The sequence below is a fragment of the Argentina anserina genome, chromosome 6 (genome assembly GCF_933775445.1).
Source record: "Argentina anserina chromosome 6, drPotAnse1.1, whole genome shotgun sequence".
Classification (NCBI taxonomy): domain Eukaryota; kingdom Viridiplantae; phylum Streptophyta; class Magnoliopsida; order Rosales; family Rosaceae; genus Argentina; species Argentina anserina.
Window position 1 is genome coordinate 18,485,849 of NC_065877.1, and position 22,404 is coordinate 18,508,252.

General features: G+C 35.4%; 2 protein-coding genes across 3 annotated transcripts in view; one reads left to right on the forward strand and one right to left on the reverse strand.

Moving 5' to 3' along the window:
• The window catches only part of LOC126798699 (rhomboid-like protein 20), a 271,709-nt gene that overhangs the window by 26,352 nt on the left and 222,953 nt on the right, over positions 1 to 22,404 (reverse strand). The window lies entirely within an intron of this gene.
• On the forward strand, positions 10,233 to 22,096 carry LOC126798689 (DNA gyrase subunit B, chloroplastic/mitochondrial-like). The gene is made up of 21 exons (XM_050525724.1): positions 10,233 to 10,391; positions 10,475 to 10,595; positions 10,679 to 10,759; positions 10,854 to 10,967; positions 11,079 to 11,135; positions 12,048 to 12,149; positions 13,002 to 13,152; positions 13,273 to 13,349; positions 13,527 to 13,637; positions 13,826 to 13,896; positions 14,065 to 14,206; positions 15,804 to 15,902; positions 16,010 to 16,138; positions 16,233 to 16,347; positions 18,494 to 18,561; positions 19,998 to 20,111; positions 20,191 to 20,307; positions 20,454 to 20,507; positions 20,582 to 20,687; positions 21,358 to 21,488; positions 21,850 to 22,096. Exons 1-21 carry the CDS (start codon positions 10,249 to 10,251, stop codon positions 21,916 to 21,918), a joined length of 2,172 nt encoding a protein of 723 aa, XP_050381681.1. The 5' UTR covers positions 10,233 to 10,248; the 3' UTR covers positions 21,919 to 22,096.

Here is a 22,404-nt window from a genome sequence, read left to right on the forward strand (position 1 = left end):
AATCAATAACATGTTTCGAAAAAAAAAACATTGTAGCAAGTGTTCCTCTTAAGTAATTTTATTAATTTATTTCATTATTCAATATGAATAAATATATAATGACAATATTACCCCTTAAATGCATGACATGTGACGCAAAATTGGATAGAAACAGTTAAATTTAACGGATAGGGTGCAAATCGGCAATTTTTACCAAGTTTAGGAGGTAAATTGACTCAAATACAAGTTCGGGGTGTAAATCGGCAATTTTTACCAAATTTAGGAGGTAAATTGACTCAAATACAAGTTCTGGGTGTAAATTGACAATTTCAACCAAATTTGGGGTGCAAATCGACATTTATGCCTATTATATTTGGACAAGACAGATCGTTACCGATCACATAGATATAGTGATATACAGAGCCACAATATGAGACTATGGAAGTCTATGAATCGTGGAAATTAATCAAATATGATATCAGGAAATTCGATTTGATTTTTAGTCAAACAATCAATACAAAAGGGCATCCTGATTCTTCTTGTTGAACATAATCCTTATATATCCATCAGGACCATTATATATCATTTCAAAAGGGCATCGTTCATACCAGAACATAAGCTGAAATGTTGATTTCCTAGTCTCTTAAATGTGTTTAGGTCGAACGTGACTCAAGAAAATGACCGGGTTGAGTGTATGGTTGCTTTAGTTGATTTCCAGATAGAGATAAAACTCATAAAAGGGAAAAAAAGGTTTGAAACTTGAGTTGAATTGTTAACAATAAGTCAATTTTTCTCGCAAGTTACTCATGTGAATTTGCTTCTCATCTGCTCTTGTTATAGATGTGTGCGTGTGCAGCATATGATTGAAAGGATCAATAGCAAAATAGATTGTGTAATTATTATTATTATTATTATTTTGTCACAAACGGGACCTAAAATGCCCAACAGAGAAACAAAAGAAAACGACCAAGTGCTAAAACAAGCACCAGATCTCCTGACCTAGAGACAGAATTAAGATCATCAAGGTATGCTTGAGAGGCATGCACAGGAGGACTGTCAAACTTCACCAGACCAATATCATGACTAGTGCTAAACTTGGCCAAAGCATCAGCAGTCATAATACATTCTTTAAAAATATTCACCAACTTCACATTGTCCATAGACGCCATCAGATCATTGCAACTTTTAACCAAAGATTCCAATGGATGGTGGATAGGTTGGAGTTTTGTAACAAATGAACTAACACTGCAGAATCAATCTCAATCTCCAAATTCTTGATATTCAAGTTAATAGCAGCCTTCAACCCAAAACAGAGGCCCCAAGCTTCTGCATCTAGAATCTCACCAATTCCCAAATTCACTTGAAATCCAGTGATCCAAATTTCCAAATGGTCTCTAATTACCCCACCTGCACCAATTTTGCCTAAGGCTATAGCTCTAGTGGCATCAGTGTTGAGCTTGAAAAAAATTTCAGGGGGCATTTTTCAAGATAACATAGTATAGCTGAACATAGAACTAGAGCTAGATCTATTTTGAGCATTTTTCCATTCAATTGCATACTCCTAGATGATCTTCTCAAAACAGACAGGCATAACAAAATTGCTCAAAAAAATTAGCTTATTTCTCCACTTCCATATGAACCAGCAAATAAAAATGAAGAGAACACACCACTGAATATTATCTCTAACCAAAGAGTGGCAGTGCAGTTGAGCATAAATCCATCCATTCTAGTCCAAGGTGAAAGAGTTCAACAAGTTACCAGGTTTTAAAAAGGATTTCCAGATCAACATAGCTCTAGGACAATCCCTTAAGAGATGAAGCAAAGTTTCATCACCAGAATGACAAATGAGACATGTTTTATCATGAGTGAAGCCCCTAGTAGCTCTGTGAATGTTAGTCAGAAGCTTTTTATGCAACACAGTCCAGGAGAAGGTTTTCAATTTAGGAGGAATACTGAGAGACCAAATAGTTTTCCATGGAGGGTTCACAAGTTCAGTCAAGTCAAATAAAGAATTATAAGTAGACTTGACAGAAAAAATATCATTAGAAGTAGAGCCCCAGGTTCTAGAGTCAGAAATGGAGTCATCAAACGCAGCAAGGACATTCATGATTAAACCCACAATATTAGTAGGCAAAAAACAAAACTAAAGAGAGAGAGGCTCCATCCCTCATCATCCCAAAAATCTCTAATACAAGCATAATCATTGACAACAGCATCAGAAATAGCAAAACTTCTCAACCCTTGAGGAAAAAGCCAAAAGTCATACCAAAATTTGATGCATTTGCCTTTACCAATACACCATTTAAGATTCTTATTGATCAGAACAGCTCCAGTCATGACACTCCTCCACGAACTAGAACAGTCAGAAGGAGGTTTATAGTCACTTTCAAACAAACTACCATGAAGACGATATTAAGAGAACATATTAGCCCACATACCACTCACTATCTTTCAGAAACAATCTCCAACCAATTTTAGCAAGCATAGCTTGATTCATTTCTGTAGTTTTTTTAATTCCTAACCCACCAAGCTGCTTGGGCCTACAAATAGTGTCTCAATTCAACAAGTGCACTCTCCTTTTGTTTTCAACATCACCCCATATAAAATCTATGTTCAACTTATTAATTTTTTCACAAAGACTAATAGGCAACTTTGCAGTTTACATTGCGTAAATAGGAATGGTAGAAGTGACTGATTGGACCAAGGTCAATCTACCTGTCATACTAAACACTTTACTTTTCCAAATTGAAAGCCTATTTTGAACCTTATCCACAATCCCAGCATAGGTGAATTTGTTGGTTCTAGAGTGAATTAAAGGCATTCCCAAGTATTTTCCAAGGTCTTCAGTAATAGGGGAACCACATGTCTTACTGATGGTATGAGCAATGTTCCTGCAAGTGATAGGAGAACAATAAATCATAGACTTTTCATAGTTTACAGTTTGCCCAGAGAGAGCACAGAAAGTATCCATACATTTTTTCAAAACTGAAGGCTTGGAATGGAGTGGCCTTAGCAAACAACATGAGATCATCAGCAAAGAATAAGTGTGAAATCTTTGGCCCATATTGAGAAGCAAAAACAGGCTTCCATTATGATAATCAACTGCATATTGAATCAAATGAGATAATTTCTCCATGCAAAGGACAAAAAGATAGGGTGAGAGAGGATCACCTTGTCAAATACCTCTTTGAGTTTTAAACGATTCAGTTAATTCACCATTAAAATAAATCTGGAAGCTAGTAGAGGTAACACATTGCATAATCAGCTTGATCAAAGAATTAGGAAAGTGAGCTTCATGAAGCACTCTCAATGAAATTCCAATTTAATCTATCATAAGCCTTCGATAGATCAATTTTCCAAGCAAAGAAACCAAGTTTACCAGAAGATTTCTTGAACTTGAAGAGAACCTCCTGAGCAATCATAATATTATCTGAAATTTGTCTCCCTGGCACATAGCTGACCTAATTTGGATTGATTAAATCTTGCATAAGAGGTTTGATTCTTGCCACAATTATTTTGGAAATGATTTTGTAGACAGTAATAAGTAGTGTAGTGAAAGCTTTGTGATTGAAGTTCGCTTCTCCAGAGCTAGGAGATATAATCAAAATTGTTTACTGACCATCCTTGTATCTGACCCAAGACCATAGGACAGATCAGGAACCTTGGTAAGAACTGACATTTTATTTTGTAGTTAACTAGAGCTATTGCAACATTTATCTAGACCTTCATTTTAGAGGCCATCACCAAACATTGTACATTTTGATTGAGTTATTTTGAAGTTGGTTTGTTCATGATCATTTCGTAATTAGAATCTCATAGACATGATGTAACACCCCGTAATATTTTAATACAAATTTATCTCTATAAGACAATTTACACACACACAACTAGTCTATGAAAGAAAAACATAATAATTTTGACCATCATTGTATGACTCTATTTGAACCCTTTCGTCATTATTTTACACCAATTTGGGTAATCTCCCCATCTGCACCTCTACACAACCTCGTCTTTGGAAATTCACAGAGGTAAAAATTCAAATCATTGAGGATGCCGTGATATTATAGGTCGGGTCTTTTCTTTAGTACCATCTTTATATCATCCTAAACCCGGGTGAGTTTCTTTTAATCTGGGTTAGGGTGTTACGAAATGGTTTCAGAGTGGGGATGAGTTCACTGGGGCCTAATATGTGAATAGGAATGAATTTTCTAAATTAATGGGTGGACAGATTCACTTATTTGGTTTCAGAGTGGAACCAAATTTATTTTTCCTGGATAGTCAAGACTCAAGAGCTACAAACTATTAAAATATATTGATTTATGTTGTCCTTCCTTGGTTTTAGACCATCAAATCTGATGATTCTCGTCAGTGAACTGATTAATGTTGATTTCAGGTTTCTTCCCCTTAATTGTTATGGAAATAAATTGTGGTTCTTGTTCGAGGATTTGGCTCTTTTCTAGGTTAATGACTGCCTTACTTTAATACAGCAGAGTGTGTTGTCTGGTTTATTCACTTTATTGGTTTGAGGGATCAAGTTAATCTTTCTGGAGTATCTTCCTCAAAAATGTCTTGATTTAATTTTGGACTGTGATGCGTCTATTGGTTTGTGATATAGATTTGGACGGTCGTTGGTTCCTGACTAAAAAGATTCAAAAATAAAAAGAGTTATTTGCTATGCTAATTAAATTTTCTCTTGTTTCGTTTTATTTTAAGAACTAATTAGATTTTAGTAATAATGGTAATCGTGATTTTCAGCACTAGTTATGTAATAACCCGATTTTTCGGAACAATTTATTGGATTGTTTTAAAAATTTATAAAGTTTGTGAAATTCATTAAACGTGTTTGTTTTCGCATTGCGACGTTGTAAATCGAAAACGGAAACGTTATCGGAACTTTTAATTAGAAAAACGTTACGTTTCCGCGACGCAAGAATCAACTTTTACGCCGTCGCTCGTTTGTGAAAACTTCATTCACGGAAGTTGTATAGCTCGTTGATACGAGTTCGTGGACACGTCACGCGTTCGAATCGGATGTCGGATATGAAAGTTATTAACGTCGGAAGTTAGTTTCCGATTTTCGAAACGAGTATAAAAAAGAAGTTTTTAAGATTCTCCTCACCCCACCTCCCTCTTTTCTCTCTCTCCCTGAGTTCTCTCTCTCTCTCTCTCTCGCCCTCAGAAAATCGCCGTCGGCAATCTCCCGCCTCAGGCCGCCGTGGCCTTCACCGCCAATCCTAGGAGCACCGCACGGCCCACCGTAGCCACCCTCGAGCTCGCCGCACCTTGCCTCGCCGCCGTGAGTCCCCACGCTGCAACCCGAGCCGCGTTTTCTCCTCCGCCGTTCGAGCTCCATCTCCGGCCATCATCCTGGGGTTCTTGAGCTTTGTCGAGGTAAGGGTTTGCTTGTTTGTTGGATTGGTGTGTTTGTTTGTCGATTTGGTGGGGTTTTGGTGGTGGATCGGAGGAGGAGGGGGGGAGATACTGCCGCCTCAGGCGGCGCGTGAGGGGAGGTGAGGTAGCTTAAAGGCGGTCTGAGACCGTAGGAGGGTAGAGGAGGAAGAAAGGAAGAGTTTTGGGGCGGCGGTGGCGTGCTACGCGCCGGTGTCGGAGTCGGCATGTGGGCCCCACGTGCAGCCATAGTGTGCTGCGCGTGAACAGTGAATTCAAACAATAATTTTATAAAAAAATATTTTTACGTACGGTAAATGTAAAAGTGATTTACGTACCATAAATGTGAATTTATTTACGTACGGTAATTGTAAATGTAAATTACATACAGTAAATGTAAAAGTAATTTCAGAAGGGTAAATCGTAATTATTATTTACTGAGACAGTATTTATGTTTGAATAGTATACATACGTACAGAAATACGTAGACAGTATATACTCGCACAGAAATACGTAAATAGTATGTACTCATATATAAATACATGAATAGTAAATACGTGAACAATGATTTCGTAAAAACCATAAATTGCTGAACAGTAAAATATTATTACTGTTTCGGCATTTAGGGTTTTACGTGACGATTCTAAATTCACTTCTTATCTTTTCAAGGTGATCGATACTTCAAGTAAAAGATTCACATTTGGAATCATGAAAATTTCACTCCGGATTATAAGGTGAGTAAAATTTCACAATGACGAATCTATCCTTAAGGAGATTCATGAATATGCTAAAGTTTAAAGAATGAACTACGATATGTATTTGATATAGTGAATTGTGTATGTGTATAAATGATAAATATGTACATATAGATGGTTTGCTATATTATATACTGTCGTAATTTCCGTTGTGAATAAGTTCATTTTGGTGTTGAGATTTATGTATTGATCATGTTGTTTCGATTTGTACAATATATTGTGATGATTATTGTACGTGGTTTTAATATTGAGTTTTATTAAAACATTTTTGTCTTCGGACGTGTTTCTTGTCTTCGGACGTGTTTATGTCTTCAGACGTGTTTCTGTCTTCGGACCAGTCTTCGAACGTGTTGGCATGTCGGAACCTACTCTTTGGCCGGGCGAAAGTTACGATACAGTTAGAACTCTAATATGTCTGTCGGGGTACTGCATAAGAGGTAACAGATGAGTTATCGGCTTATGAGTACCCATACTTTTGATATTGGGTAACATGTGGTTGTCCAATGTCGGCGACGTATTACATGAGGGGTAACAGAAGTGTACCAGCGCTCATGAGTACTCGTATTATCAATGCATTTGGGTAAACAGAGGGGTTGCCTAACTTCTCATGAGCATATATATTTTCACATTATTAGACAACCAGATGGGCCGTCTAATGAGTCATGAGTGCATTTATAATTGATGTTTTGTGGATTTTCGTATATATTTTTATGCGAGTTGTATTTGTTATTTTACTCATACGAGTTGCAAAACTTACCGGGTTTGTGTTTACAATCCCGGTGCACCTATTCGATGGTGTAGGGGATAATTCCGCAGGTGTGGATTAGCGGAAATTGACGGACCACTCTGAGGACTTGAAGTTGTTTTTATCTTATCTTGTGGTGAGGATTTGTGTGGATTTATGTGAGGATTTTTACATTTCCATTTGATATAATGTCATATTATAAATTTGGTTTGTAATAATCGATTGGACTGAGTTGTATTTGAACTCAGTAATGATCTGCTGTGACCTTAAAATGATTTCGATTTTATTGAGATTGTTTTAGAGTTTTTCATGACTATAAAATTTGAGTTTCATACTCGAAAATTTGGATCGTGACAAGTTATTTGCTATGCTGCTATCTGTAATGAATGTAATTGTACGATAGAAGATCTGTGAGTGACTAAAACATTTAAAGTCATTTACTCTTTATGCTTATCTATGTATACTTTTGATTTGCTGCAATATGGGTCATACGAGGAGTCTGCTGTCATTAATATTAAAAATACGGGGAGCATGCTACATTTGGACTAGTTTTAAAATTTAGTAATTATTTATGTGCAACTTGAGGACTTCTAGTGGTAGATTATGGAGTGTAGAGGACATTACAGTACTATGGGTTGTTTTGAAGGCTTCTTCTTAGCTTCTAACTTGTGTCAGGGATTTCATATATACTTTGTTTGGCATAAACTATGCTTATTTGGTTCTGATTTCTGTACTAGCTTATGATCTAGTTAGTTAAGTAAGTTTGAATAAGGCAGCAGGGATTTACTTAACTCTCTCCACTCTCAGCTGCCTCACATGGAATAATTATGCATGCTATATGATTCTGTTCATAGTTGTTAGAAAAGATGAATGAAAAATGATTTATGTGTCAATTTAATGAGTATCTGAATTATTGATAAGTATTTATTTGTTGTTGTCACAGACTCTGTGTTGGACCAATTCTAATAATAATATTATTGTAGTTTATTTAGTTGATTTATGAGTTGGGTTTAGTATCTCAGTTCAGTTCTGGTTACTGAGGGTAAATGGTTTAATTTAGAGATTAAAAATATATATTTGGAATAGTATAGGCGTTAACTTCTTTTCGAGTCTGATTCCTGTTATCTATTTTATTTATTTATTAACTCTTAGGTTTTATTCATTGTGTATTATAATTCTATGTATTGAATAAATGGAACGGCTGGGATGGATCATGGATGCAAAGCAATGATATTCTGAATAAAGGTATATGTATATATATAGGTAAATTCCTCCGTTTGATTATCAATTGACTTCTGTAAGTATTTTAGATTTATTTATGTCATTGTAAGAACTTTACATACTGCTCAGCTCAATATAGTTCTCTTTACCATGACAGTATATGATAAATAATATGAAAGTTTTCAACTGATAATGAATGACTCTTATGTGATCTACATGAACAAATACAAGTGGGAATGGATTAAAATCTGGTTCAGTATGTGAAAATTAAGTAGGGATTGTGCCTCCCTAGGGTGAAAGACCAAAAAACCAATTGGGATTTCGCTCAGTACGGGGTGTACTTGGTGGCTTTAACGTGAGCAAAAAGTCCTAATTGGATATGAATCTAATTAGACGGGATAAAATTAAGTATGAATTGTGCCTCCATAGGGTGACAGACCCAAAACCTGATTGGGATACCACGTAGTTCAGAGTGTGCTTGGTAGCTTTAATTCGAGCAAAAAGTCCTAATCAGGGAAAAGAGGAAACACAAAGAGAGTAATGTTGATGGATTTTGAGAAGGTCATGGTGTTGTTGTATTAATATGGTGAGCTAAAGTCAGCTCATGGGTAGGGTAAGATCAGGTATGGCTATATATATGTATATATATTTATGGATATATGGTGTGATGAATGTCCAACTTTATAACTCTAAAACTTGGAATTATAATTGATGGAGAAATTCAACAATAATTGAGGGACTCTTCCACAGATCGAATCAAGCAACAAAAAGTATATGCAACAATGCATATAAGTTTTCTGTGATAAGTTTGTTAAACTTGTGACTGTATGACAAAATTTGAATGCAAATTAGATTAGTCATATTTTGACATATAAGCATATAAAGTTTCTAGAAAAATATATGTTTCCAGCTAATGAATTGTCCCCATAATATGTATTTAGGTTTAAATAGCTATAGTACCATGTATGGCATAGTGACTGTTTTGATAAATTTGAGTAAATATAGGACTAGTTAACAATATTTGCTAGTATGGTTATACTTGGTTGCTTTATGGTACTGCAAGATAAGTTACGAGTTTTGGATAAAATGATTTAACAAATCATGATCTTTTTAATATCTCCTAGGTTGGATTGCCTTTCAAGGATGCTAAATCTAAATTTTCAAATGGGGGAGTGTAACACCCGGTAAAATTTTTAATATGAATTTATCTCTATAAGACAAATTATATATATATAGTCCCTATTTTGAGTGAAGTACATTATTTGACTCATTTTTTTGTTACATTTCCACATCTCCACCGTATATATCTCATAATATGATGTATAGATCACTCTTGCAAAGTTTCATCTGATTTGATGATTGTTTGACATTTCGTAATCGTGATTTACAAGAATGGTTCAGGTTGAACGAATTACGTTCGTTCAATGATTTTAGTAATGTTTCAACACCTTAACGATTATCAAATTGGATGAAACTTTGCAGGAGTGATCTATACATTATGTTGTAAGATGTATACGGTGAAGATGTGCAAACGTGACCAAAAAGTGAGTCAAATAATGAATTTAACTTTGTAATTTCGAAGTAAAGATTCACTCTAGATAGAGAATGTACACACACACAATTAGTGTATGAAAGAAAAACACAATAATTTTGACCATCAGATTGTATGACTCAATTTCCAGGCATCATATTTGATTAATTTCCATGATTCATATACTCTCATAGTCTATATCCATGTGATCAATTAGTACATCCTGAATGATGATAGTGTCACCCAAAACTCATACCATACAAAAAAAACTCAATCACAACTCGCAACGATCGATTTACATGGACATTAATTCACATTAACCTACAAAATTCATTCACATGAGTGACCCTAGAATGTAAAATTTATCGACAATATAAACTAAAAAGTAACAATCGGGCTAAACATTCATAATTTCACAGATGTAATTAGTGGGCTAAAAAGGATCAAGAGAAAAACTAGATCATTGACCGTTATTAAAAAAAGAAAAAATAAAAAGAAAAGAAAAAAGAAAATAAAAAAAAAGAGTATTGCGAAAAGGGAGAGGGGGCCGAGGGTAGGGTTTAAGGGGTTTAAGCGGTAGAGGGGGGAAAAAAGAAAACAAGACAGAGAAAAGAGAGCGGTAAAATTGGATGGCGCTTCTTCTTCTTCTTCTTCGACCTCCCCCTCCTTATCTTCGTTTCATGGCCTTACGCTTCATCTCACACTCTTCCTCTGGCCTCCCCACTTGCGCTCCCCGTCCCTCCCTCTTCTCCAACCCTCCACCGCCGCCCAGGTTTGACAAATCTTTTCGCTCACTGCATATTAAGTAAAACAAGTGACTGTGTTTTAGGGTTCTGCTATGTGATGTCGCTGCAGGATTGGGCTTCCATTGAAGGACTGCTGCCGTGCGCTTCGTAATGTGGTCCCCCCGAGAGCTTTCATGCCCTCCTCCGCCGAGGCTTTCTCCTCCACCGCTTATGGCGCCGATCAGATTCAGGTCCCTCTCTCTCTCTCTCTCTCTCTCATCTGCCACTTTTCAGTTTGTTAGTTATAGCTCATTTTTGATTGATTGCGTTGTAGGTTCTAGAAGGCCTAGAGGCTGTTAGAAAGAGGCCCGGAATGTACATTGGGGACACCGGAGTTCGTGGTCTTCATCATTTGGTTTGCCCTTTCCTTTTCTCCTCTAATTTGACTTAACAATCTGCTTCTACTTCTGCTTGTGCTCGTGCTTTGCTCATCATTCGTCATCCTTTAGGTTTACGAAATACTGGATAATGCTGTTGATGAGGCTCAAGGCGGACACGCTTCTAAGGTTGAGGTCATTTTACTAGCTGACAGTTCTGTCAGCATCACTGACAATGGCCGTGGGGTAATTACTACTTCATTTTAGCATTTCTTAAATTGACTTGTCCTGTGACGGGTCCCTTTCTATTTTTCTCATCAACAAAACCCTGCATTGTTATTTTCTTGTTCATTGCAGATACCTACTGAGATGCACCCTGTAACCAAGAAATCTACATTGGAGACTGTGATGACGGTATTATTCCATCGTCTCTCATTCTCATTTATAACTTCTGTATACAGGTAGAACGGAATCCACCTCAGATTGCATAGGGGCTACTATTTCTTTCATTAAACTCATATAGATACTAGTCATACTACACTCTCAGTCTCTCTTGCTGCTTTATCTCTTTATCCATCTGTCCCCGCACCTATCTCCCCTGCCTCTGTTTTCCCTTTTATCAGATCTTCTTCACAATCTCAGAGCCGAACGCATTGTATTTTGTGATGGAATGTGCAGTTTCTTATCTTCTCAAATCTTTGATATCGAGGATGATTTGAAGATATGGATACTCCATATATATTAAGACAACGTCTCTTACATAATCTAAAAGAAGTTAGAGAAAGAGGGTTTAAAGAATTAGATGATTTGGCGAATTGGCTTTTCAAGTGTTTACATTATCTTCTTCTCTCTGGAAGAACTAGGACAATTATTATTTTTTGGTTCCCAAGAATAAGATCAATATGTAAAAGTGGAAGCTAGAGGTTGGACATTGGGGTCTTCTGAAATTATGTGTATGTTCTTAGATAAGATGTGGATAATTCCTTCCATTGAACCATCACCCTCTAACCCTTCCCATCTTCTGCTAATTTGTTTTTTCTTTAGAAGTTTTTGATTAAAGTTTGAAGTTTCAATTGGTTTTTATACATAAAAGAAGAATGAAATGTCAGTTGTACAGTGTATTTCTTTGGATAAGAAAATTAAAATTCTTTAGCAAAAGATTTGGCAAGTAGAATGTATGAGCAGTTCATTATACACAGAACAATATCAACAAAAACAACATTGGAAATCTATGAGGGCATCTCAACTTGTGAGCTGTTTTTAATGTTTTATATTCCTTGAGTAATATTATTTGTAGTTTTTGACATCAATATCTGTAATGTTCAGGTTCTGCATGCTGGTGGAAAATTTGGTGGTTCAAGTAGTGGTTATAGTGTCTCTGGTGGATTACATGGTGTGGGTTTATCAGTTGTTAATGCCTTATCTGAGGTATGCATTGTCTTTTCACATACATATATTTGGTCATTTTGCTCCGCTTGTGTAAATATCAGTGAACAAGGATTCATAAGGATCTTTAAGTCATTTTGCATCGATTGTCTTTCAGTTTGCTTTTCCTTTTCCACTTAGTTCTGTTCATTTCTCACCTTTGTTGGGGGCCTCCTATCTGTGGAATTAGCTTTTGTATCCAAGTTCTATATTGATATGTATATCATTTTAAATGAATTGTAAAATGATCAGAGACTACTTAAAAGCTGGCTTATACTCTGAAATTAGTAAGATGAATGAAGCTTAAGATACAGTTTAAGAAGAGACTGGATGCTCTTTAGAATTTAATTTGGCTTATTGAGATTGTAAAATATGCCATCAAAATGTCATACTACTTTCCATTCTAATTTAGAATCGCTTACTTTCTTGTTTCATTTCTTGTAAGATAACATGTCATTGTCTTTTATTTCTATGTTTATTCTTTCTTTTGGGATAAGTTACAGAAAACTTTATTAACCACAATGTGAATAAGCATGACACCAACAAACAAGTTCATTTATGGTATTGTAGAGATCTCTCCCAGCTAGCTAGGTACTTCAGACTATTACAAGAATACAATACATAACCATTGTATTATGTTAATATAGCCCCACAATCTGGACCAACAAAAAAATGGTATATCTATTCTGCTAAGAAAATGGTCTATGCAGTCTGTTTACATATCAACCTCCTTACATTGTCTTGCAATATACTTATAATCTCACAAATCAGTTGAAAGTAGCCAGCTGGTGTCTTATCAGCTGTTTTTCTTGTTCATCTAGCCTACTAAATCACATACAAATTTTGGTGCCTCAGGCATTAGAAGTTACTATTTGGCGTGATGGAATGGAATACCAGCAAAAGTATTCTCGTGGAAAGCCTGTTACAACTCTCTCTTGTCATGTGCTTCCAGTTGAATCTAAAGATAGACAAGGAACACGAATCAGATTCTTGCCTGACAAACAAGGTTTATGATTTATTGTTTGTCATAGTAGATATGATGTTGGTTTCATTCTTCCCAATAATTTGGTGATTATTATTTCTGGTGTTTTCAGTCACTTTATTTGACTGTCATCTCTTCCTGCAGTATTCAAAATCCTTAATCAGTTAGACTACCACACGATTGCTGGAAGAATTAGGGAGCTAGCTTTTTTAAACCCTAATGTGAGATTTCTGTTCATTGTCAAAGAAATCTCACTACAGTATTTGTTATTTCTCTGTGACTACTTAATAATTTGATCGTTGTTAATTGAACTTTAAAACTTCTATCCGTTGATATATTGATAGTTTGAAAGCTCAGTAAACCTTTTTTTTCTTTACTTAATGTCATACCATCTTCAGCTCATGATCACTCTCAGACAAGAGGATACGGATCCAGGGAAAGTCCAGCTCAATGAATACTTCTATGCGGGGGGATTGGTTGAATATGTTAAATGGCTAAATACTGATAAGGTATGCAACACAATACCCTCGAGGGCAACATAACTACTTGCTATTGGGCCACATGCTCATAGTGGATGTGATGGCCTGGTATAAAGGATAAGATCTTATCGAGGTCTAGCTATATTGATGGTTTAGCATTTGTGGAGTCTGCATTTTTATCAATTTGTAATGATTTGGTTAACTGTTCTTTAATTCAGAAACCTCTTCATGAAGTGGTGGGTTTCAGAAAAGAAGTGGATGGAATCACTATTAATGTAGCTCTCCAGTGGTAATTAACATTACCTTTGCTTATGTATTTACACTCCCTCTGTATGAGAGAAAGGTTCAACATTTTTATGAAATAGTCTTCTTATACGTCAAGTTGAACTCAATCTGCACTAGGATAATCTCTTCTATAGTTTCTGACTACTATGGTATGAATTTCATATTATGCTAGGTGTTCTGATGCATATTCGGATACAGTGCTAGGATATGCTAATAGCATACGTACTGCCGATGGAGGAACCCATATTGATGGATTGAAAGCTTCATTAACAAGAACGCTTAATAACCTGGGGAAGAAGTCGAAGCTTATCAAGGTGCAGCGTAACTCTGTGTTTGTTGTGTTAAAAATGGCTGTTAATGGCTTCACCTTTTCAATTTTTACTTGGTCCACACACACACACACACACACACACACACACACACACACTCACACATATATACACTTACATTCCATTTTTCATTTTCTTTTTCTCGTGGTAAAGGAATTTCAGGCTAAGTTCATTAACATAAAACCAATACTCTTCATCCTTAAAACTCAAGATAAAAATAAAATAAAACACTGCGCATACATTAGAGATTATTTGGCCAAAGAGAGGGAGGGCCTAAATTGATAGACATAAATTGTCATTGCCATACCCAGATTGATCAGGATTTTGCTTTGAGTTGGGCCTGGATTGATAAATTTTGGTTGGCTATAGAAACTCTTCGCTGCTTCATTCAACACACTTCCTGAAATAAGAACACGAGTGTCCGATCAAAATAGAAAGGCTAAATTAGTATGTCTTTTGTGATGGGAAATCGGATAATAAATTTTAGACCACCTCTTGTCTAGTTGCTGCATCATTGTGCAAAAGATTATTTAGGGAGATCCAAAACAGTTGCACAAGCTGGATCCTTTTGTTGCATTATTGAGGAAAATATTTATGTATTTTTGGTAGAAATAAGTGGGGTATGAATAGAGAGATGTGATGTGGTGGAAACATTTTGGGTGGTGTAGGTGATGAAGGAGGGATTTTTAAGGTATCTAGAGATGAAGAGGTGAATCTGTTGCAGGATGTAGTCTCTTTATGTAGTGTGTTGAGTCTCTATATATTGTATAAGGTCGTTTGTAGTTTGATTTAACTACTCTTTGAAAAGGACCCACCCTATATTTTATCGTTGCTATTGCTCTTTTTAATGAATTTTGGTTACCAAATATAAAACAAAGTTTTGTCGTCATGTTAAGTTAAATGGATTTTAAAGTATTTGTTTAGCAGCTTTTAGCTCCTACTCTTATCTGAATGACTTACTTGAATGCTAATGCAAAGAGAAAATTTATTAACACGTCAATAAATAATATGCACACCTCTGAAATTCTAGTTGCCAATTTTTTTCACAAATGTTTTCCATTTCTCTTTTGTTTTCTTTTTCTGTATCAGTCTCTACCCCGATCATTTATTCGATATCTACCTCTCTCTCTCTCTCTATCTCTCTCTCAATGCCATTTCTCTAGTTCACACCTAACACCACCTAAGTCGCTCAGTAAATCGACATATGTGATTTACAATTGAAGCAAAAGATGGGTAGTGTTTCAAAAAAAATGGTGCCTAGTCCTTTATCTTATTTCTCTCACTCTAGTCAGATATGTATAATGATTATGGGTGGTCTTGAGACCAAAGCTTTAAGATTTGACGTATTTGGAATGGTTAGGGAGATACATAAGCAACCCTGGAGAAATACTTTGAATTATTTGGTTGTCTTTAGGCATCTTGCCATGGAGAAGGTGAAGAGGCAAGTTAACCTTTTCTTTTTCTATTAATATTTTTGGAAGAAGGTAGTGGAGGAATTGCAAAGTTTGCAAAAAAATTTGTGATGTGTATTAAACCATTTTAGATGTGCAAATAAAATTACTCTAATTATTGTGAGTCTCAGGATAAAGATATTACCTTAAGTGGTGAGCATGTAAGAGAAGGACTGACATGTGTGGTTTCAGTCAAGGTTCCCAATCCAGAGTTTGAAGGCCAGACAAAGGTAGTCCATTCTTATTATAACCACGATCAGTAATGATTTTCAACCTTGGTTCTAATTTATGATATCTTCGGTTTGTTTCACATTGCCCCTTATTTGTTGGTTAAAAGACTAGGCTGGGAAATCCAGAGGTGCGGAGAGTGGTTGATCAATCTCTTCAAGAGTATCTTACAGAGTACTTGGAGTTACATCCTGATGTACTGGATTCAATCCTTTCCAAGTCCTTAAATGCTCTCAAGGTATCTTTCTTTTGGACGACTATGACTTTGACCATCAATTTACATATGTTGCACTGGAAATTCATTTCCTCACAGCTAATGTATCCTTGTTTAGGCAGCTCTGGCTGCAAAGAGGGCAAGGGAACTGGCAAGAGAGAAGAATGTTTTGCGATCATCATCTCTCCCAGGAAAGCTAGCTGATTGCTCATCAACTAATCCTGAAGAATCTGGTTAGTGGGCCCTCATTTTGTTTGAATTGATATGACTAGCAGGGATGTCAGTTTAAGTTTTTGATTGGTTCAGTATCAATTGATGGCAATGTTAGGCAATAAGCCTTGGTGGGGAGGGGCCTTGCGTCTAATTAATTAGGCAGGAATTGGTTTGCCTTTTTTATTTTAGTTGTATCATATAACTTAAGTGTGATTAGAACAAAACAAAAAAAAAACAAAAAACTCTAGTTAGCAATAATTTTATGGAAAATGTAAGGAATATATTAAGTATATAATGAGTAGTTGCAGAGCAGAAGTTAAAATTTTAAAGCACTTGATCAAGATTAGTCAAGACGGCTGAAATCTTCTAGCACGTAGGTTGGTGTCTATGTAGTAATTTTGCTTCTATTATTAAATTCTGGAGCTTTATTCTCATCACTGTAACCATATCAGTACTGAATATGATTGCCAATTGACCACTGTGCTACATATTTTCTTCGTTTATTGAATTTACGAATCCATAACAGTTTTCGGCTACATTTGAAGTAACTGTGATGGCTGTTTTGAACTAAATGCATACATGTCTCCTATAACTTGGGTTGTATTGGTTATCATATAAAAAGACAGTTATAAAAATGCATCACAGTTTTCAGTCACATTTGGCTGTTTCAAATTCAAATGCACCCATGTTTCTTATTAACTCTGCTCATATTGGTTATCACTTTTAATTTCTTTACATACTGTTCCCTGGAGAACTATATACATGCTGGTATTAGATACAAATAAATTCGCTCTCTTAGGCTCTTAGTTCTTGGTAATCGCTAGTTACTGAATGCTAATTGAGTTGGATGAAAAAGTTAAAACTGTGCTAACTTTTCGGTATTTTTTCTTTCCTATTATCTTTTAAATACTATTATCTTTTACTGATAACTTCTCTTTTTTTTCCTACTGGAGACACAAATATATTAGGAAAAAATGCCGATTTGTACCCCAAATTTGGTCATAATTGTCAATTTGCACCCGAATTTGCATTTGAGTGAATTTATCTCCTAAACTTGGTAAAAATTGCTGATTTACACCATATCCGTTAAATTTAATGTTTTTCATCCAATTTTAGGTCACATGTCATGCATTTGAGGGGTAGTATTGTCATTATATATTTATTCATATTTAATAATGAAATAAATTAATAAAATTACTTAAGTGGAACACTTGATACTATGTTTTTTTTTTCGAAACATGTTATTGATTTATATATTTATTATTTTACGTGATATAATATGTTAAAAGATATAAGAAAAATATAATTAAATACATTGAAAATTAAAAATAAATGTTTGTTCCGGGAGAATTACTATTCTACCATTGTGTGTCTTAACCTTAATAGGTTTCATGTTAGAGATAAATTCGCATTTCTGTAATAGATTAAGATTCCAAATCCTACAGGATTGTTGTTATGTAATGCATATATATAGACCACATTATAAATCAATAAACGGTCACGTTCTGTTCTATTACGTCATTATTATTCTCGTTTCGTTCCTCCTCCAACAATGTGTATATATAAAAATATATATAACACAACACATATATTTGAATGGGTGGGTATGTTGAATATATAATTCGAAGTATGGTTAAGTACGTAGAAAAAAGATATAAATGATGCAAGATGAAATAACTGTATCTTTATTGAATAACTATATATAGGCATTACAAAACCACAATTCCGTAGGATTCGGAGTTCTAATCTATTATAGAGATGTTAATCTATCTCATAACAGGAAACCTATTAGGCTAAGACACGCAATGGTAGAATAATAATTCTCCCGGAACAGTATATAACTAATTTGATTAAAAAAATAATCTTCTTTTTAAAGAATATTTTTATTTGTTTTTAAGAAAAATATAAATAGAAAATGACAACATTACCCCTTATGTGCATGACATGTGACGCAAAATTGGATATAAACAGTTAAATTTAACGAATGAGGTGCAAATCGCAATTTTTACCAAGTTTAGGAGGTAAATTGACTCAAATACAAGTTCGGGGTGCTATGGACAATTTCAGTCAAATTTGGGGTGTATTTTGGCAATTTTGCCAATATATTATCAAAAACACATTATTAATGGATTAAATTTTTGCTCATTGCTATTGATTTTTTTGCAGAAATCTTCATAGTTGAAGGAGATTCAGCTGGTGGAAGTGCAAAGCAAGGTCGCGATAGGCGCTTTCAGGTGATTATAACTATGCTAGTTTTTAGTTTCTAGTCTTAACACTATCTTTCGATTTAAGGCGGCCTGAGGAGCCTATAACTTTCTGGATTATATCTCAGCATGCAGTTTTTTTCACCAGTACTCAATGATGTGAATGAGTGGTTGATCTAGCACAACCTAGGGGTTAATGTGTTTCTTGTCTTAGAAGCAAATGTTTAGGGTTAAGATTTGTTGCAGAATGGATAATGTGATTCAAGGGCTGGAACCAAGTGAAAAGGTTAGATGAATCTGGAATCACACCAAAAGGATTTTCGGCATCACATCATTGTAATCACACAGAAGTATTATGGCCTGCAGAATATAAGCAGTAAATGGCTGTATGGTCCTTTGCATCTGATGCAGCATTCTAGCTGATTGGAAACCAGGATCAATGAACTCTAATTATTAGAGGACGAAACACACAGAACACTTTGATTAGGAGTCTCACCCAGGTTTCTCACCCTTATTCAGGCTACACGCCTCTTTTAGGCTTCACCACCAACCCTTCACAGGAAAACTCATAAAATCTGATAACTCTTTATTCAACAAAACATATCTCAGCCACTAGGCTCTTACACTTATTTACACTAGAGTAGATAACTGACATTAATTCGCATTACAGGCTCATTAGGACTCTTAAATTGTTTTAAAACTGAAGCATGAAGACCTAATATAGGAAAACTTTAAACTCCTGAACTGAAATGAAACTTAAAAGACACAAAACAGAAATTTGAAATGCCCCAAAGGCTTAGGTTTCTTTTTTTCTTTTTTTTTAAATTTCTGTTGCTCATAAACCTAAAAAGGGTTTGATTGTGATGTCCGCATCAGTATCCTTCTTCGCATCACATATGAATTAAGTTCTAATGGGTCAGATTCTTGGTTTCTGGAGAGATGTTATCTCCAAAGTCCTTGGCAATATTTTTATTTAGCTTAGTGCTACCTTACCTTTGTGGAGCTTGCAGTTGGTAAATGGGAGAAGAATTAACTTTTAGAAAGGTGTTAAGGTGGGTAGTTTTCCCAAATTGTATTTATCTTCTACAAATATAATGTAACTATCCATGCTTGGCTTCATTATCTGCGGTTGGTGTGATCTATTGGAACCTATAGTTTTATAGACAGGCCTTAGGGATTTCCAAGTGTGCATCGACTAGAGGGAAAGAGTTCCATTTTTTAGTTGAAATTTTTTCTCTCAATTCGAACACTGTTTCTTTATATATGAATTAAGAAATGTTTGGTCAAAAGATCTTGGTGACCATCTCTCGGGTATAGATGGTGCACATTAGCTAAAATTCATTGGGCATATAGTAAAGTGGAGAATATAATATTTGAAAACCCAAAGTTCTGAAATTTTGTATCTTTTCTATAAATATATATACATATATATTACTATTATATATGTCCTCGAATGTTTACCGCAGGCAATTCTTCCACTGAGGGGTAAAATTTTGAACATTGAAAAAAGAGACGAGGCAGCAATGTATAAAAATGAAGAGATTCAAAATCTGATTCGTGGACTTGGACTTGGGGTGAAGGTTGTAATCAAACTTTACAGAATTTTACTATTTTGGTCTTATGTATAGTGTACTTATGTATGTATATATTCTTGTTCAGGGTGAGGAATTTAAAAAGGAGGCTCTGCGTTACCATAAGATTATCATCTTAACTGATGCCGATGTGGATGGTGCTCACATCCGAACTCTGCTACTGACCTTTTTCTTCAGATATCAGGTAGGTATTGAATTTTTGTGCAGAATGTTACTGGTTATACCTAGAGAAACAGAAAACAAGATGAAGTTTAAAATTACCCAACTTCAATCTTATGGATTTAAAAGTTTCTAATGAATATCAGTTGATGGCTTTCTTCTTGACTGCAGAGAGCCTTATTTGATGAGGGTTGCATATATGTTGGTGTTCCGCCCTTTTACAAGGTCTGCATTATAATGTTGTTATTCAGCTATTTTCTTGTTAATCTGTCTAATTTGTTTTCTTTTAAATGATCAAGGTTGAAAGGGGAAAGCAAGCATATTATTGCTACGACGATGCTGAACTTAAAAAGCTTCAGAGATCCTTTCCTTCAAATGCATCATACAACATCCAACGGTTCAAAGGTAAGAACATATTGCATATTTTTTATGCCATCTAAATTAGATGAGCTAAAAGTAACTTTTTGGAAGAAACTAATGACTTCCTAAAAAAAAAAAATCTTGGTATTAGGGTCAATCTTGATATATAACAGTCTACCTGTCGGCTTCTGCATTCACCGAGGCACAATTTTCTCCTGAAGAAAAATTACGATGATGTTGAATTTTTGAAGATTTCTTGATGTAGGTATATGTGTTTAAAGACATAGAAAGGGTGGATTATTGTACGGGTGAAGGGGTCGTGGTTAAAAGTCTGGGTTTAATAGAAAAAGGGAGGGGAAATCTGGAAACACACCATTTTGGTTCTTAAAATCTCACCAAGGGCCTCAAAAATCACTCGAGGGGAATCATTTCACACAAACTTAAACGTTTGCATTTTCTCTGATTTTAACAAGTACATAGTGCCTATTGATAGAGCTATAGAAGACATTTATTCTAATTCGCTCTGATCTTCAAAAGTATATAGAGGCTCTTTTACAGATCTACAAAATACACTACAACAAATTCAGAAATCTGAACATGGCATTTCACCGAAACTATTGAAGTAATAAACATGGTTCTTCATCTGTTGCCATGAATGAGATCTACATTAGCCTTGCAGTTGTAACTCCATGTTATTATGTTTTCCGCAATACAGGCCTGGGAGAAATGATGCCTACACAATTATGGGAAACAACAATGGATCCTCAGAAAAGGCTGCTAAAACAATTAGGTGTGGATGATGCTGCTGAGGCTAACTTAGTCTTTTCCTCCCTTATGGGTTCTCGGGTAAGTAAAACCTCCTTTGAGGTTATTGCTGACTCACATTTACTGAGCACCGCATATGCAACTATTCAATATGTGACCAAGGACTAGTGAATAGGTGTCTTAATTGTTATTTTGTTAAAAAATTTGATCCTTGTCGTGTATGGTCTACTACACATGAAACCTGGGGAGGGATGCATTGTGACAGTGGGGTGGCAGCTTGCTATGAATAGACTATTTGTTTTAGGTTAAAGTTTACACCTTCCCAGTTTCCATGGAGTTGTTGTATTGACTGAAAAGCAATATTTTACCTGCTATCTGTTATGACAAGTGTATAGTTTGATATGTTATGTTTTTGTTTTTTTTCTTCTTTTTCATAAAATAGGTGGATTTCCGGAAGGAGCTAATTCAAAATGCTGCACGCATGATCAACCTCGATCAGTTGGATATCTAGGTGGACTCGATTGAGGGTGTCATGCCCTACCGCAGTGATGAACAAAAGGCACATCTTTCGTATGATTTTTTTTTATTCAGTGTTGTAGAAACTAGAAATTCATTTTGGTAATATGCAAGAATGTATCTCGGTCCAGCACATTGAATTTCGTATTTGGTGGAAAGCCAATTTTATAGCTTATTCTGACTTAGTCACTCGGTAGCTGGTCTTGAAGCCTCCCTAAAAGTGTTCATACAAGACTCATTTCTCTAGGTTGTATTACGGTGTTCCCTGTCCGAAAAACTGGTGCATGACTAGTAAGTAGTTTAGCCAGATTTTAGAGGTTTTGTACAGTTTTAGTATTTAGCTAAAAGGCAGAAGCTATTACCACCTGCCAATTCCTTAAATTTTCAGCTATAAACCCGAAATACCCTAATTTTTCTGAAATTATTCTCCTCTCTACTTATGAATTTCCTTGGATTTCCTGCTTGCGGTTTGGGGTTGATA

Coding starts and splice junctions, on each gene's coding strand:
- LOC126798689 (XM_050525724.1), top strand. CDS start 10,249: ATGGCGCTTCTTCTTCTTCTTCTTCGACCTCCCCCTCCTTATCTTCGT. Junction 13,638..13,825: donor AATGGCTAAATACTGATAAG/GTATGCAACACA, acceptor TCTTTAATTCAG/AAACCTCTTCATGAAGTGGT. Junction 20,688..21,357: donor CAACATCCAACGGTTCAAAG/GTAAGAACATAT, acceptor TCCGCAATACAG/GCCTGGGAGAAATGATGCCT.